Raw genomic sequence first — 16,976 nt, 5'->3', positions numbered from 1 at the left:
TGTGTTTCTGTTGAGAAATCAGTCACTAGTCTGATGGGGGATCCTTTGTAGGTAACTTTCTGTCTCTCTCTGGCCGCTTTTAAGATTCTTACTTTGTTGTTGGTGTTTGCCAATTTAATTATAATATGCCTTGGCATCAGTCTTTTGGGGTTCATTTTGTTTGGGATTCTGTGAGCTTCTTGGACTTGTGTGAGTTTTTTCTTCCCTATATCAGGGATGTTTTCTGTCATTATTTCTTCAAACAGGTTTTCTATTCCTTGCTCAGTTTCCTCTCCTTCTGGAACCCCTATTATGCAGATACTGTTTTGTTTTGTGTTGTCCCAAAATTCCCTTAGGCTCTCTTCTTGTTTTTTAAGATTTTTTTCTAGATGCTGCTCTGCTTGGGTATTTTTCCCTACCTTGTCTTCTAGCTCACTGATACAGTCCTCCACTTCTTCTAGTCTACTGTTGATGCTTTCTATTGAGTTCTTTATTGCAGTGATGTCATTTTTCATTTCTTCTTCATTTTCTCTTGGTTCTTATACATATTGTTGAATTTGGCTTCCAACCTTTTCAGCAACCTTATGACCATTTCTCTGAATTCTTTCTCTGACTTATTGCTTGCCTCCATTTTGCTTACTTCCTTTTCTGGTAATGCCTCCTTTTCTTTCATATGCAGGCTGTTTCTTTGTCTCCCCATTATCTCTCCTCTCCAGGTGTCTGGTTATGTAGCTCTCTCTCTCTCCTGCATTGACTTAAAGGCACAAAATACAACACAACAAGGCACAACACACAAGGCACTGAACATAAATGTATTCATGATACTATTAACCCCCAATATAGGTGACCGCCAGAGAAAAGAGAATTAGAGGATTAAAAAAGGAGTGAAACAATGATATTGAGAAAAGGAAAAAAAGTAAGAGAAAAGAAAGAGAATAAAAAAGAAGGGGGAAAAACTATATATATGGGGAGAAAACTCCAATAAAACAACTAATCCAAAAGAAATGCAAACAGCTAACACCCAGATATGAATGCAAACTACAAACAACAACTAATAACAAGCGAGGAGAGAAAAACAGAAGCAAAAAAAAAAGAGAAACAAACAAACAAAGCAATCTAATCAACAATCAAACTAATAACAACAATAGGACAGAGAGAAAGAAGGACAAGACAAAACAAAAACAAAAAAAAACATAAATAAAAAACAACAACAAAACAAACAAAAAAGGGAAGAGAGAAAAAATTTTGGATAGTGAAGAAAGAGAAGAGAGAAGTGTGTATGGACTTGGAGCAGGGGATCAGAAATTAGATATATAGGTAGGATGAATTTCTAACGGGGTAAAAAGAAGAAATAGGGAAAATCTAAAGCAGGAATAGGGTAAGAGAAACAGGACAACAAAAGGAAAAAAGTGAGGAAGAGAGTGTTGGCATAAAGGTAAAGTTGAGATAGAGTAAAGTGATGCTAAAGGAAAAATGAAAATAGACTGTAGAACATTAATCACAGAATAAAATAAAATAAAGAGAAAATAAAATGAAACTTTTTTAAAAAGTAAAATAATAGTAGTACATATACTGATTGAAAATAAAAATATAATAATTAAAAGTGTAAAATCAAGTGAGAAAAAAAAATTAGTTTCTTAAGTAAAAGATAAAAAATAAAAATGTGCAGTAGTGAAGGTCATTAATTTCCTCTACTGTTCTGTTTGATATGCCTGCTTCCTGTCAGGTAGTCAGGACAGTATTGACGTTCCCTGCGTTCCACAGCTCCTCTGTGTCATAAGCCACAATCTTGTTTTCAAGCAGGCAGTATTTCTTTGTTACTCAGCCTGCCTATGATTGTATTTACACATGAGTCAGTTTGCGATTCAACCCCTGGATGGCAGTGTTTCTGTATTGACATCCAGGGCTATAAGTCCTCTCTACCCAGTATTTAGAATTTGTTTTCCCTGCTGCACTTAATACTGGTTTGGGGGTATGGACTGCCCCAGAGCTGGTTTTCTGATCGTTTTGCCCCACTCTGATCCCCAGGTTTCACAAAAACAACTTGCCCCTGCAGTCTCTGAGAGTGTTTTTAATTGGGTGATCCTATGTACTGGGCTTAGTAATCAAAAGCAAGCATTTAAAAAATTTTTTTTAAAAGAGCCAGAGTAAGTGCGTGAACTCACAACTTTTTTGCCCCAGCACAGCTCGAGACTCTGTTCACATCTCTGTGCACATCTTTTCCCCCGGCACAGCGTAACTGGTTTACTGGTAAAGCTTCAGGCTGCCTTTTTGTGCCCAGCCCAGCTATGGGTTGCTTTCTAGAGTTCCCTTCTGCCAGCAGCCCTGTGGACCCTCTTCCACATTCGTGGACTATGCTGGCCCCAACATCTGTGGATTTTGTGGGGCGCAGACTTTCTCTGAACCTCTAGATCCTGCTGCCAGTGTCTCTCCCTTCAGCCTGGATCAGAGACCTCACCTTTCTCTGGGCAAAATCTGACCTTTCCAAGGGAAAGTGCAGAGCTCATCCGAGTCCGTATATAGCACTGTTTGAGACCCAGTGTTTGTGGGTTCGCAGCTGGTCCCTGGGTGTTGTGGTTGTAGGGTCCCGGGTGGTATCCGATTCTTCCCAATTCAAAGTAAGGCCAGGCTTCCAATCACAGCCACTCTCCCCTTCAAGATGGCATGGTCTCTGCAGCAGAGCCAGTTGCTCCAGGAGAGATTTCATCAGCAGTGGAGGCTGCCCGGTCAGGGGAGCCCGGTCTGGCAGTCCCTAACAGTGAGGGAATATAGCTGTCCCTCACTCACAAATAGACACTCCTCATACGTCCACACACTCTCCTTTCGTTCTCTCACTCACACACTATCTTGCAGCCTGCCTTCCCGTCGGCAGCCCTGATCTTTTTAATGTATTGCTGTATTGGGTTTGCTAAGATTTTGTTGAGGATTTTTGCATCTATGTGCATCAGGGATATTGCCTTTCAATTTTCTCTTTTTCTTTGGTTTCCTGAACTTTGAATATAAAATGCTTACATGTGGGGTTTTGGGTATTAACTCTGTGGGTGTTGTTTTAATTGGGTCTGTTTTGGTGTTTCATCAGCAGAAGCAAAGAAATTCAGAAGGCCCATTCCCTAACCGTCCTACTCCCGTCGAAGAATGACCCATGTGCTAAATTCACTTTCTAGAATTTGTTTTCTAAGACTCTCTAAGTTGATTTTGATTGGGACTGAAAGAAACAGCCATGCACTGGTGGTACCTTCCTGCTCCTAATGAAAACATCAGTGAGGAGGTGAAAGGTCATCCAGCCCCTCTCTCCACAGCTCACTTTTCTAAAGCTAATCCCCCGCTTCCAATGGGAAGAACCCATAGACTTCTGAAACTTAAAATCATTGAACTGTAGAATCGTCAAAACAACAGATTCTGAGAACCACGGAATCTCAGAAAAAATGCTAACTTGGGGAGGCTATTTAGTTTGATCTTGGAACCACCCCGTAAAACAATTCCCATAATGGGTGTTCCTAGATCTTGATGTAAGATCATCCAAACCTGTAATAAATTTTTAGAAGATTTTATATTAGCCTGGCTGGTATGGCTCAGTGGTTGAACATCGACCCAGGAATGAAGAGGCTGTTGGTTCAATTCCCTGGTCAGGACATATGCTGGGGTTGCTAGCTCGATCCCAGTAGGGGGTGTGCAGGAGGCAGCCTATTGATGATGTTCCTCTGTCGTTGATGTTTCTATTTCTCTTACCCTCTTCTTTCCTCTCTCTCTCTCTCTCTCTCTCTCCTCTCTCTCTCTCTCTCTCTCTCTCCAAATATCAATAAAAACATATTTTAAAAAAAAAGATTTTATTTGAGCCAAACTGATGACAGTTGCTGGGAAGCAAGACAATATCTCAAATGCCCCAGATAATGACAGTTTTGCACTTTCTTTCATATATTTGAAATTAAAGAGGAAACTCTGAGCTAGAAATATTTCTAAGGCCTCTTCAAGCTCTGACATGATGTAGTTCTAGGCTAGAACACCAAGCTGGAGCCTCAGAATGAGAGGAGGTGTGGAAAAGAAGTTGGGGGTAAATTTAAGAACCAGGGAAACTTCCTAGTGGGTACATAGATTATGGCATTAAATAACATCGACTCACAGAAACTGTGGGAAACCACAGATTTTTGGCCTACACTCCTGGCTTTATGCCTGGAGTGGCATGGTGACAGGAACTGTTCTAAGGATACTTTCTCTCTCCTTTTCTGAACCATCATGGATAATCAAAAGACTAGTTCTGAATGGGTTTTAAGTGTGTTTGTGGGGGGTGCGGGGGAAGAAATGGAAGAAAGAGGTGACTGCTGGGAGAGTCAGTAGAGGCAGCCTAGAGCTGACTTTTACTCCACAAAAGACATTCTAGCAGGAAATCCCAGATTCAGAAGGTGGCACTTTGTGAGTCATTCAGTTTTCCCAGAATTCCCACCATTTCTGGACACAGGCTGCCTCAGCCCAGCTAGCCAAGTCTTATTTAAAAACCTGTGAGTTCCCGAAAAGATTCAATTTCTAAGTCTGAGAATCTAGACACATGAGAAGGGCACTGGGTTTTGTTTAATGATATGTATAGGTAGGATACAATACTCAGGAATTTTGCTTCAGGACAAAAGATTTACAAATATTTGGTACAAAAAGTGTTGAAAACCATTTCTTTAGATTATTACAGAAAACAATCACTAGGCCATACCTCAATACTGGTCTTCCCCTCCAGAGATGGTCTCTACATCTCAGACTTTGAAAATGAATGTGTGCATAGACACACACACACACACACACACACACACACACCAGCAAAGTTCTGATAAACCAACACAAGTAATCCTTGATTATTACTATTTAATATCGCCTAAGTATAAACAAGAGAACTTGTTGAGTAAAACCCTTTCAAATGAGTTCTCATGCTATCCTACATCTTCATCTCACTGTCTTCATTCTTTTTTCTTTTTTAATATGACTAATTAGGGTCTGGCAAAGAGAAAAGATTCATCCCTCTTCTCTATTAAGACTTTCTAAAAACAATTTGGTTACCTTATTTGGCAGATGGGGAAAACTAAGGCCAAGAAGGTTAGGTCTCTTGCCCAGTGAAGGAAAGATGGAGCTGAAATTGGAACCCAGATGTTTGACTCCTAAATGCAGTAGCCTAAAAATGGTGTTCAATACTTCCCACACCCAATCGAGACATGTTGAACAGGGGGTTGAGCTGAGGGAGAATTGAGGGACTGGAAATATGAAGAAAGGGGAAGGTTCCCAGTGGACTTACATGGGTGAATTCAATCTACCTTTATTCATGTTGGAGATTATTAGTTATATAACTGACCACCCACAGATAAAACAATCTCTTCCTTAATGATATCCATACCCGGAAAACTTGAATCCCAGGGTGTTCAGATTTCTGCACTGCTGATTTCCCAGAACGTATTTAGGCAGGACCTGAAGCCCTAGATACAACCTCTCGATCTAGCACCATGGAGCTGGGAGGGGCCTTCACTATCTTTCTGGCACTCTGCTTGTCTTGTCTGCTTATCATCATCGCCTGGAAGCGGCTCAACAAGGGGGGAAAGCTACCCCCAGGTCCCACACCGATACCCTTCCTGGGGAACCTGTTACAGATTCGTACGGATGCCACCTTTCAGTCTTTCATGAAGGTGAGTCTGTCTACCTTCTCTATCAGAGCTGAAAGTAACGAATTCTATAGACAAATACGTGTATAACCTTCCAACTTCTAAAACACAGACACTTGGAAACATAGATTTTTATGAACCTCAGAATTCTGACATTTCAGAATCTCAGACTCTTGGAAAGACAGATTCCTAGCACATGGGAACTTAAGACTTACATTCTCAGGACTTTGGACTCATAGTACCTTGTATCCTTAAACACAATAACACTTGCAGTCTAGTTATCTTAGAACTTTGAAACTGGGTCTCAAGAAATCCTAGGATTCTAGAAATTTAGCATTTCAGAGAGAGAACCATGGATCTTGGGGTTTATCTCATCCAGATCCATCACTTCACAGATGAGGAAGCTAAGGCTTGTGGAGGTGTTGGGGAGTCTTGCCCAGGATCACAAGAGCTAAGACATCTGTGCCCTTTTCTCAATAGTCCTTCCAAGCTCAGGACTTAGCTTTATCTGTTATTCCATGTTTGTATTCTCTTGAAATCTCCACCTCCTAAAATCTTTGATTGGTCTATGCTTAGTGCTCCAATCAGCCCCATCTTCTGTGTCTTCCTTCACTCCCAGCTCAGGGAGAAATATGGCCCAGTCTTCACTGTGTACATGGGTCCCCGGCCAGTAGTTATTTTATGTGGACATGAAGCAGTGAAGGAGGCCCTGGTAGACCGAGCAGATGATTTCAGTGGCCGTGGAGAATTGGCTTCAATAGAGCGGAATTTCCAAGGTTATGGTAAGTAACAACAACACATTAACAATGAAAACAAAATGATTGTAATGTACATACTACATCCCAGGTTCTTTGATAAGTACTCTACATGAATTATTGCATTGACTCCTTTGAGAGGGCTAGTAATGTCTTACTAATATTGCAAATGAGGAAGGTGAGGGTGAGAAAGGTTAGGTAATATCACACAATAAGTAGTAGAACCATTTTATTTTGAACCTAAACCATCCGACTTTACAGTATCTGCTGAGTTAATTCTGTTCTTATTTTTTATTGATTAGTTTACACTGTATACCCACTGAAACCTTCATAGCCAACCTTACTTCTTATTTTCCTATACATACACACAGATCCAACCCTTCCACTCTTTCTAAAAATCAGTAAAAAAAAAAAAAAAATATATATATATATATATATAAAAATATATAAAATAATTATATATATATATATCTCCTTGGATGAGGATTAACAATAATAACAACAAGAAAGAATCCAAATGGTATATAGAAAACAGAAGTAGTCTTCTCATTCTAGGCTACTCTATATGGCATTCTATCTACACTTCCCTCCACATTCCTTTGTGTCCATCCCATTCATCCAGTTCTAAGTCTTTATCCTGTAGGAAACTCTCCTTGATCCCCTCAATCACTAGAGCCTGATTCCCTTTCTTCCACCTCAGTGCTAGACTGTTTTTGAGGGTCCTATACTTAGGAAACCTTAGTCTCCCCCTCAAGCCTGGGGGGTTGGGAAAGGTTTTCCTAAAAGCAGATTCTAGAGCTTTCATAATCTGTCCACATCCTAGTCTAGTAAAGAGTTAGACACAGGAAGGGGCGGGGAGGCAGCAGCCTGACACTGAGATCCCGGCAGGTGTAGCGCTGGCTAATGGAGAACGATGGAAAATTCTCCGACGCTTCTCCCTGACCATTCTTCGGGACTTCGGGATGGGAAAGCGCAGCATTGAGGAGCGAATCCAGGAGGAGGCTGGCTTCCTACTGGAGGAATTACGGAAGACAAAGGGTATGGGGCCTCAAGGAGGGAGGGAGCTACAGAGTGACTGGGTGGTTGTAGAGAACACATAGATCTTGGTGACAGAAAGCTTTGGAATGGGAGAGAATGAAGAAAATTCAGAATTCACTGACATTTCCAGCCAGGTTCCATATAAAAAGTTAACATTAAGGAGACTTAGAGACATCTTGTCCAGAAACTTTAATCAGTGGATCTCAGGGAGTTTGTGAGCTCCTGATATCATATGCAGACTTTGACAATATGTCAGTTTTTCTGGTGATGGGACCAAATTCAATTACATATGTATGTAAACACACACAATTGTGGTAAAAACCACATAACATAAAATTTTACCATCCTAACCATTCCTAAGGGCACTCTTCAGTAATGTTAAGTATATTCACATTATTATTAAACATATCATTAGAACATTTTCATCTTGAGAATCTGAAACACTATATCTTCATTATAGTTTTAAAGGAATCTGGTCCCCACCCAAAAATAAGATCTGGAACCACCGAGGTCTAGAGAAAAAAACACACAGGGCCTGAGAAAAACAAAGATGAATAGTTAAGAGACAGAATTGGTGATAATTTCTCTAAGTCAGAGGTCCCTCACCTGGACTCCCTGGATACTAAATAGTCTACATAAAGGCCTTGAATGTCTATATATCTCCAGAAATAATTTGCAAAATTGTATATTTGTGATTATATGCATTGCTCTAGGGAAATCACCCCAAATCCACTGTCCGAGAAGTATCCTGTGTTACAGACAGTGCAGCTGAGGCCAAGGGAAGGATTTCTTAATAGGTCAAGTGGAACCATTGATAGAGATAGACAAACTCCAGGCATCGTTTTTTTAAAAATGTATCCCTTTCTAGGACTCCTTTTCCAAATTTGTGACTCTCCAGCACCAACACAATTAAATACCAATACTAAAAGTAATGATTAAGCTCCACCATCATGTTTTTACTGTTTACTACATGGCAAAGACTGTGCTGAGCATTTTACATGGGTAATTTTACTGAATCCTCATGAGCCAGTGAAGTGGTTACTAAATCAATTTGCATATTGGGAATTGACTCAAATGAAATAACTAACACATGTTTTTAGGCAGTGGAGCTAGGACTCATATTCATGACTGAATGATTCCACAACCCAGGCTCCTGATTATTGCCTCCAACATAGATAATTTTCATCACCCAGGTGCCCCCACCGAACCCACTTTCTTCCTGAGCCGCACTGTCTCCAACGTCATCAGTTCCGTGGTCTTTGGAAGCCGCTTCGACTATGAGGACAAGATGTTCCTGAAGCTGCTGCAGATGATCAATGGGAGTTTCATTGAGATGAGCACACCCTGGGCACAGGTTCCCACCAGCCACCTCTATGCCCACCCCCCAATCACAAATAATTAATAACTTGCTATCTTGCATAATACTCCCCACAACCCCAAGAGGCAAGTATGAATATGCCCTGAATCTCCAAAAAGCAAATGGACGCACCTAGTTCTCAGACCCTGAATGTTGAGTCCAGCTACCTAACTCGAGATTCAGCCCAGAATGGCCCATTGCTGACAGCCTACCTTTGCCTATTCCCCACAGCTATATGACATGTATTCTGCAATCATGCAATATTTGCCAGGAAGACATAATCGCATCTATTACTTGATAGAGGAGCTCAAGGACTTCATTGCCTCTAGAGTCAAGATCAATGAGGAATCCCTTGATCCACAGAACCCTCGAGATTTCATTGACTGTTTCCTCATCAAGATGCACCAGGTAACTCATCCTCTTCCCCCAATCCTTTCCTCTCATCTCCTTAATCCCTAGTACCTGCAACTTGAAACTCATCTATAGACATGTTAGAGACAAAAAAAAAAAAAAATAGCCAGCATTATTTCACATGGTGTAATTTCACTTATAAATGAGATCTAAAGACTGTAAAAGAATAAACTCTCACATTTTCGAAAGTAAACGTTGAATCTAAAAATTTTAAGACTATGGAAACTTAAAACTACAAGTTTCTAATCATGTATGATTATAAGGGCCAGAGACTTACAGCTGTAAAAAAGTAGGATGAGAAATCAGAAACACCAATCAGAAAGAATATATGCACCCCTATGTTCATAGCAGCACAATTTGCAAGAGCTAAGATTTGGAAACAGCCTAAGTGCCATCCACATATGAGTGGATTAAAAAGCTGTGGTACCTCTACACAATGGGATACTACACTGCTGTAAAAAAAGAAAGAGCTCTTACCATTTGCAGCAGCATGGATGGAACTGGAGAGCATTATGCTAAGTGAAATAAGCCAGTCAGAGAAAGATAAAAATCACATGATCTCATTCATTTTTGGAATATAATGAACAACATAAATTGATGAACATAAATAGATTCAGAGACATAGAAGCATCGAACAGACGATCTAACCTCAGAGGGAAGGCAGGGAAGTGGGGAAGGGTAAGAGATCAACCAAAGGACTTGTATGCATGCATATAAGCATAACCCATGGACACAGAAAGTACGGGGAAAGGGCATATGCTGGGGGGTGGAAATGGCCAAGGAAAGGTCAATGGGGGGGAAAAGGAGACATATGTAATACTTTAAACAATAAAGAATTTAAAACCAGTCCTAGCTGGTTTAGCTCAGTAGATAGAGCGTCGGCCTTCAGACCAAAGTGTCAAGGGCAAGTACCTGATTGCAGGCTCCTCCGCAGCATAAGCCCTGGTCAGGGCTTGTTCAGGAGACAATCAATTGGTGTGTTTCTCTCACACTGATGTTTCTCTCTGTCTTTCTTTCACTCTCTCTAAAAAATTAATGGAAAAATATCCTTGGGTGAGGATTAAAAACAACAACAAAAAGAATTTAAAACAAAAAGAAAAGAAAAGAAAACTAGGATGAGTCTTTGGAGTCTTAAAATTTGAGACCCTTAGACATATAAAGTTTTTAAACTTAAGAGTTTAAATTTCAAACTTAAAAGTCATAGATAGAGATATAAAAATTAGAAGCTTAATACTTCTGTGTCATAGATTTATAGAACTGGATATTTTAATATAAAACAGCAGCACTTGGAAGTTAAAAATTTTATACCCTAATGTCATAGAACATTCAAATCTAACATGGCAATCTCTAGTTTCTTCTCTTCCCACTTTCCTCATTGTTCACTCCATTCCAACCATACTGGCCTCCTTCTTGCTATTCTCAAGCACACCAGGAATACTCCTGCCTCACGACCTTTGCTCTCCCTGATACCCACTTGGTTTTCCTATCTATTGTGCTTTCACAAAGGCCTACCATACACAAAGGGAAAAATAAGAAGATAAAGACAGAAAAGGGTGATTCTATTTCTTATCCATTTCATTTTCAGGACAAAAATAATCCACACACAGAATTCAACCTCAAGAACTTGGTCCTCACCACTCTCAACCTCTTCTTTGCTGGCACAGAAACTGTGAGCTCTACACTACGCTATGGATTTCTGCTGCTAATGAAGCATCCTGAGGTGGAAGGTGAGTGTCCACATGAGCTGCTCACCTGGTGACTCCCACTCCTACCAGGAAAGAAGACATAACTTTGAAACCTTAGAACCCTATAGCCTTAGACTCTTTTTATTAATGTAGCATTTTAATTTAATTTACTTTTTTAAAAAATATTTTTTATTGATTTTTTTACAGAGAGGAAAGGAGAGGGATAGAGAGTTAGAAACATTGATGAGAGAGAAAAATCGATCAGCTGCCTCCTACACACTCCCCACTGGGTATGTGCCCACAACCAAGGTACATGCCCCTGACTGGAATCGAACCTGGAACCCTTGAGTCCACAGGCCGACACTCTATCCACTGAGCCAAACTGGTTAGGGCTAATTTTATTTTTTAAATCTTTACTATTGAAAGTATTATATATGTCCCCTCTTTTCCCTATTGGCCCTTCCTAGCCAACACCTGGTCCCAGTCCCCCAGTCCCAAGCCTTGTCTGTGTCCATGGGTTATGTCTGTGTCCATAGGTTATGCATATATGCATTCTTTGGTTAATCTCTTCCTCCCCACCCACCCTCGCCTCCCTCTGAGATTCGACAGTCTGTTCCATGATTCTATGTCTCTGCATCTAATTTGTTCATCAGTTTATTTTGTTCATTGGATTCAAAATATGAGTGAGATCATGTGATACTTCTGATTTTCCTAGCCCCGGGTCCAGAAGGAGATCAGGCAAAAACTCATAGTCTCCAGAGATCCACCTCTGCCTGCAGTCTGATTGTTATTCTCAGTCTTAATTAGCCTCAGGCTGTAGACCACAGCAAGGCTTAAACTCCAGAGGGTGGTGCAAGTGGTTGTCCAACAGAGTGGGGCAATTGCTTCCCCACCCCAGGCTGCCTGAATGGTAAAGGTCTCCCTGAGAAAGATGTCCTCTGCAGTATGAGGGAGTGACTCAGTACAGGACACTGGGGCAGCTGCCTTCCAAGCTCTAACCCCAAAGCCTCCAACCCTGGCTTCTCCTCACACAGCTCTAGTCCACTCTGCGCTCCCTCTGCCAGAGTCCCAGGTGAGTGGCTGCACGTGAAATTCTGTGCATTGGTTCTTTAAGAGGGTGCCTGCATTTCCAGCCATCTCTCCCTGGCAGACAGCAACCCTGCTGCTTTTCACAGCCAGATGTTTTGTGGAAACCTTTCTCAGTTCTGTTGCTCTAGGCTGGTGAGCCCAGCTTGGTGATTAGACCCCAGAGTTCTCAGTGGGAATCCCCCACAGCTGAGAACCTCAGCTGCTGTCTGTGGGAGTCCAGCCAGGCCTCTTGTGCCTTCACACATCCTACCAGTCTCTATGCGGTCTCCACTTTCTACCCTTGGTTATCAGGGTTCTCTCCAGCTAGTCTTCAGTTGGTAATTCAGGATGGCTTTTCTGTATTTTAGTTGTAATTCCAGTTTGGTCCTGGGAGAGTGTCAGTGTAGCTTCCACTTAACCCACCGCCATTTTGGAACTCAGCCTTAGATTACAGAATTACAGCCTTAGGATACAGAATCTTGGTATTTACATCTTGGAAGACCATTTAAATTAGTCTTCTACTTGGTGCCTGTGTTAGTTTCCCATAGCTACTGTCATCAACTGCCAGAAACTTAGTAGCTTAAAACAACATAAATCTATTATATAGTTCTTGAGTTCATAAATTCGATAGGCTTTCGCTGGGCTGAACCAAGGTAGAACATGATTCTTGCCATTTCCAGGTTCTAGAGCTATATTCCTTGCATTCCTGAGCTCATGATCTTCCCTCCCTCTTCGAAGCCAGCAGCAAAAATCTTCAAATCCCTTTTGATTATGTTGTCACAGCTTCTTCTCTGACTCTGACCTTACTGCTTCCTTCTTATACTGACACTTCTGATTATATTTAGAGCCGACCTTGATAATTCTGGATAATCTCCCCATCTCAACATCCTTAGTTTAATTATTTCTATAGAGTGCTATTTGTCAAACAAGGTCATATTCACAGGAATTAGGAGGTGGATGTCTTTGATGACTGTTATTTAGCTAACTATAGTGCCAGAATAAACTAGAATCCATCCCCAATCAATTGGAATCTTGTCTGGTTAAGTAACTCCAGCAATGAGGAGCTCATTACTTGCTTAAGAAAAATCCCCAATATCGGCCCCTCTTTCTTCTAATGCAATTCAAAACAAGACAACAATGTTTTTCTACTACAGATGAAGGGAAAGACTAACTTGTTTCCACTCAAACTCTTTTAGTGTCTCCTCCTTTGTCCAAATTGTCTCTTACTAATCTAAGAATTCTCATATGTAATGGACACTTTTTATGTACTAGGAACTGTCATAATTACTTACATAATGGATTTTATTTAAAGTTTAAATTCTAAGAGCTTGTCACATTTATTTTGAAGATGAAGAAAGATAGTCTCAGAAGGTGAAGTCATTTGTCCCAATGTTACTCATCGATGGCGTGCAGAGCTGGGTGACTGCAGCAAGAGTGTTCTTAATCATTGTCACATAATAACTGTCATTTGCTTCAATCCTGACCTAGTTATTTATCATGCTCTTCCCCATCCTGTCAAAACTCTGGGTATGAAAGCCCAGGTGGGACCAGGACTCTGCCCTGTTCATCAGCCTTCCATGGCTCCTTGATTTTTTTCAAGATGAAGACCAAATGTCACAATGGCATTCAAGGCTCCAGGCTATGTGCCTCTCAGTGATCTGATGAGTATTTACTAACCCCACTAATGTGTCAGGTGTTGTGAATAAAAAGGCAATCCAAACACACATGGCCAGCTCCCTCAGGGTCCACAGGTACTGAAGATACAAACCCATGACCATGGCCAGTGTTTCTCCGTGGTTAGAGCGTCAGCCAGTACACCAAAGGGTGGTGGGTTTAATCTCGGTCAAGGGCACGTACCTGGGTTGTAGGCTTCATGCCCAGCCCTGGTCTCTCTCTATGTATATTTATCTAACTCTATCTCTTTCTCTCTTCCCCTCCCCCTCCCTTCCACTCTCTCTGAAAATCAATGGGGAAAAAATATCCTTGGGTGAAGATTAACAAAAAACACAAAAAAAGATACAAACCCATGGCCCAAACCTGGCCCCTAGAAATATATCCTGTGTCCTTTGTTATGTTTTTTTTTGTGTGTGTGTGTGTTTTTTGCCTCTTCCAGCAAAGATCCATGAAGAGATTGACCAGGTCATTGGACCACATCGGATGCCAAGTGTAGAAGACCGAGTCAAGATGCCCTACACAGATGCTGTGATCCATGAGATACAGAGACTGACAGATATCGTGCCCATGGGTGTTCCACATAATGTCATTCGGGACACTCATTTCCGAGGCTACCTTCTGCCCAAGGTGGAGTACACACTCATTGGCACCTCTTCTCCCTCCACCCTACCCCTCTCTCCTCCTGGTTCCTTAACCCACACTCCAACAGTGATTTCTCCTCACTGCCCCTATTTTCACTCCAGGGCACTGACGTGTTTCCCCTGCTTGGCTCCGTCCTCAGAGACCCCAAATACTTCCGCTACCCAGATGCCTTCTATCCCCAACACTTCTTGGATGAGCAGGGCCGCTTCAAGAAGAATGAAGCCTTTGTGCCTTTTTCTTCTGGTAGGTTTCTAGGGTCTGAATTCTCCCAGGAACATGCTTGACATGTCTCCCAACCATTGGTCCATATTTGGTTCGTATCTGGAAGGGAAATTGAGTACTATGTCAAAGAATCCTAGAATCCCTGAATCTCAGAATATTAGAATCATTGGCTCTTATATTTAGAAAAGTGATAGCACTATATAGGAGTCAGCAAACTTTTTCTGCTAAGGACCAAACAGGAACTATTTTAGGTTTTTCCAGTTATATGGTCTCTGTCTGAAATATGCAGTGTGAATTAGTCACATACACACATTGCAGTACAAAAGTGACCATGTTAGGAAACAGGATGCTACTCCACTTACAAATGGCGGGGCCCATGGAGGAGTTACTTCAGCTTCCTGTCTCTAAAATGGAGACTAATCTCTCCAAACCGTTGGAAGGGTGAATCACACTATTCGTGTGTGCTTTTGTTTTTCCCCCTCACCACTATCTAGCACCGATTAGCCTTCTGATAAACATTTAAGAGATTGAAATGCACAGAATCTTCATATTCAAAGTTCCTTTACAACCATTCCATCTTGGATTATGATGGAATCTAAGCCACCAGAGAAGTAGCTGCCACATATTGAGTGACAGATCCTAGCTGAGCACTAAACTAGAAACTCGCTGAGTCTTTATAATAACCCTATGAAGTGAGTGCTATTATGACCCCAGAGATGCTGAGGAGGTAGCTGAGACTCAGGTGAGTGGTGGGGTCAGAAGGCTCCCCATGACTCCACTATCCCAGTACAAGTGTGACTGACCTTCCCTTCCTCCAATGTGCTCACAGGAAAGCGCATCTGCCTGGGCGAGGCCATGGCCCGAATGGAACTCTTCCTCTACTTGACCTCCGTCCTTCAGAACTTCTCCCTACGCCCGCTGGTGCCACCTGCTGACATCGATATCACCCCCAAGATCTCAGGCTTTGGCAACATTCCCCCAACCTATGAGCTCTGCCTGGTGGCCCGCTGACTGCCCACCTACTGGGTATGGAAGGAACCATTGGAAAACAGAGCTCTGCCCAAGTGTACAGGGGCACCCACCCCCATCCCCCAAAATTCTGTCAACAACCCTAAGAAAAGGCACTATTACTACAGGTCACAGGTCAGCGAGGGTCACCTGATCATATGCAGTGTGATTTAGTAGCATATCTTCTACACCAGTGGAAAAGCCATGCCCTGTCTGACATTTCAGCAAAAGCCTGCAGATTGTTCCTTCACCTCTGGCTAGATTTGTGTCTGTATCAAACTCTTGTTGTAGATTCCATGTCTTTATGGTGTTCTTCACCAAAACGTGAGACACATCCATTTTTCTTGATTCTTATACCCCTCCCCCCGCCCATAAAAAAAGGCATCAAGGAGTTTAATACTGTTGTGTGTGGCATGTTTATTGTGTATTGTGTGTGTGACATCAATAGGCCACTGCAAACACTTAAAATGTATCCTTTCTTCTAGCCCACCACCAAAGATTTCCCACAGGTTGAGCCACCCTTGTAATAACCCAGCCTCAGCCTTCTTGCTGGCTCATGACCTTTTCCTCCCCATCCTCTCTTCTTTCTCTACCTGCTTCTCTGAGTGTTATTAGAACTTCCAGTTCCAATACCCTCCAATCCATTTTAAAGAATAGTTAAATGGCCATGGCTCTGTTATTTCATTTCCAAACTCCACCAACTTGATCAGCGATGAAAGCTTTCCCTTATCATTCATGTTATTCAATCAATATTTGTTGAATATTCAGGTGGGCCAGCATACTCTTCAGGTATTTGGGACTTATCAGTGAACAAAATGGACATGATTCTTCCCTCATGAACCTTACATTCTCATTGGTAAGATAGATAATTAAAAATGAATGTTAGAAAAGCAAACTAGGGGAGTGAGATAGAGGATTTCAGGACTGGAATTTTAAATGGGTGGTCATGGATGGTTTCATAAGGCAATGGCGAGCAAGCCATACAGATATGTGGAAGTGAGTGTTCCTGGAAAAACAATTAACATGAACAGAGTCTGAGACAGAAGAATGTGTGTGTGCATGAATCCAGGGAGAGACATGTGTGGCTGGAGTGGAGGAGTAAGAGAGTTTGTAAGAGTAAAGGAGTTGAAGATAGAGGGTTAAAGTGCCATATTGAATGGGGACTTGAGTGAGGTGGGTGTGTTTGTGTGTTTTTTGACGGCGGGGGGGCGGGAGAGAGCATAGGTGACATTTATTGAAATGTTTTAAATGTCTCACTTTTACCAAGAGAGAGAGAGAGAGAGAGAGAGAGAGGAAGGAAGGAAGAGAAGGAAGGAAGGAAGGAAGGAAGGAAGGAAGGAAGGAAGGAAGGGCTCACTTTAGCTGTTATAATGAAAACACTGAAGAAAATGATAGGACAGACAACCAAGATGGCGGCATAGTTAAACAACTAATCTGCTGCCTCACACAACAATTTCAAAAACACAACTAAAAGACAAAAACGTCTACCACCCAGAACCACGGG

At 41.7% G+C, this 16,976-nt stretch overlaps 1 protein-coding gene across 1 annotated transcript; it reads left to right on the top strand.

Moving 5' to 3' along the window:
- The first annotated feature begins 5,456 nt into the window (after nucleotides 1-5,456).
- Nucleotides 5,457-15,475, top strand: LOC103284294 (cytochrome P450 2G1). Its single transcript, XM_008139571.3, has 9 exons — nucleotides 5,457-5,636; nucleotides 6,232-6,394; nucleotides 7,256-7,405; nucleotides 8,599-8,759; nucleotides 8,994-9,170; nucleotides 10,759-10,900; nucleotides 14,040-14,227; nucleotides 14,344-14,485; nucleotides 15,294-15,475. The coding sequence occupies exons 1-9, from the start codon at nucleotides 5,457-5,459 to the stop codon at nucleotides 15,473-15,475; spliced, it is 1,485 nt and encodes a 494-aa protein (XP_008137793.2).
- The last annotated feature ends 1,501 nt before the right edge of the window (nucleotides 15,476-16,976 follow it).

Source organism: Eptesicus fuscus, chromosome 21, assembly GCF_027574615.1.
Source record: "Eptesicus fuscus isolate TK198812 chromosome 21, DD_ASM_mEF_20220401, whole genome shotgun sequence".
In the NCBI taxonomy this organism is placed as follows: Eukaryota; Metazoa; Chordata; class Mammalia; order Chiroptera; family Vespertilionidae; genus Eptesicus; species Eptesicus fuscus.
The sequence above is the reverse complement of the archived record's forward strand: the minus strand, read 5'-3'. Positions and strand labels throughout refer to the sequence as shown.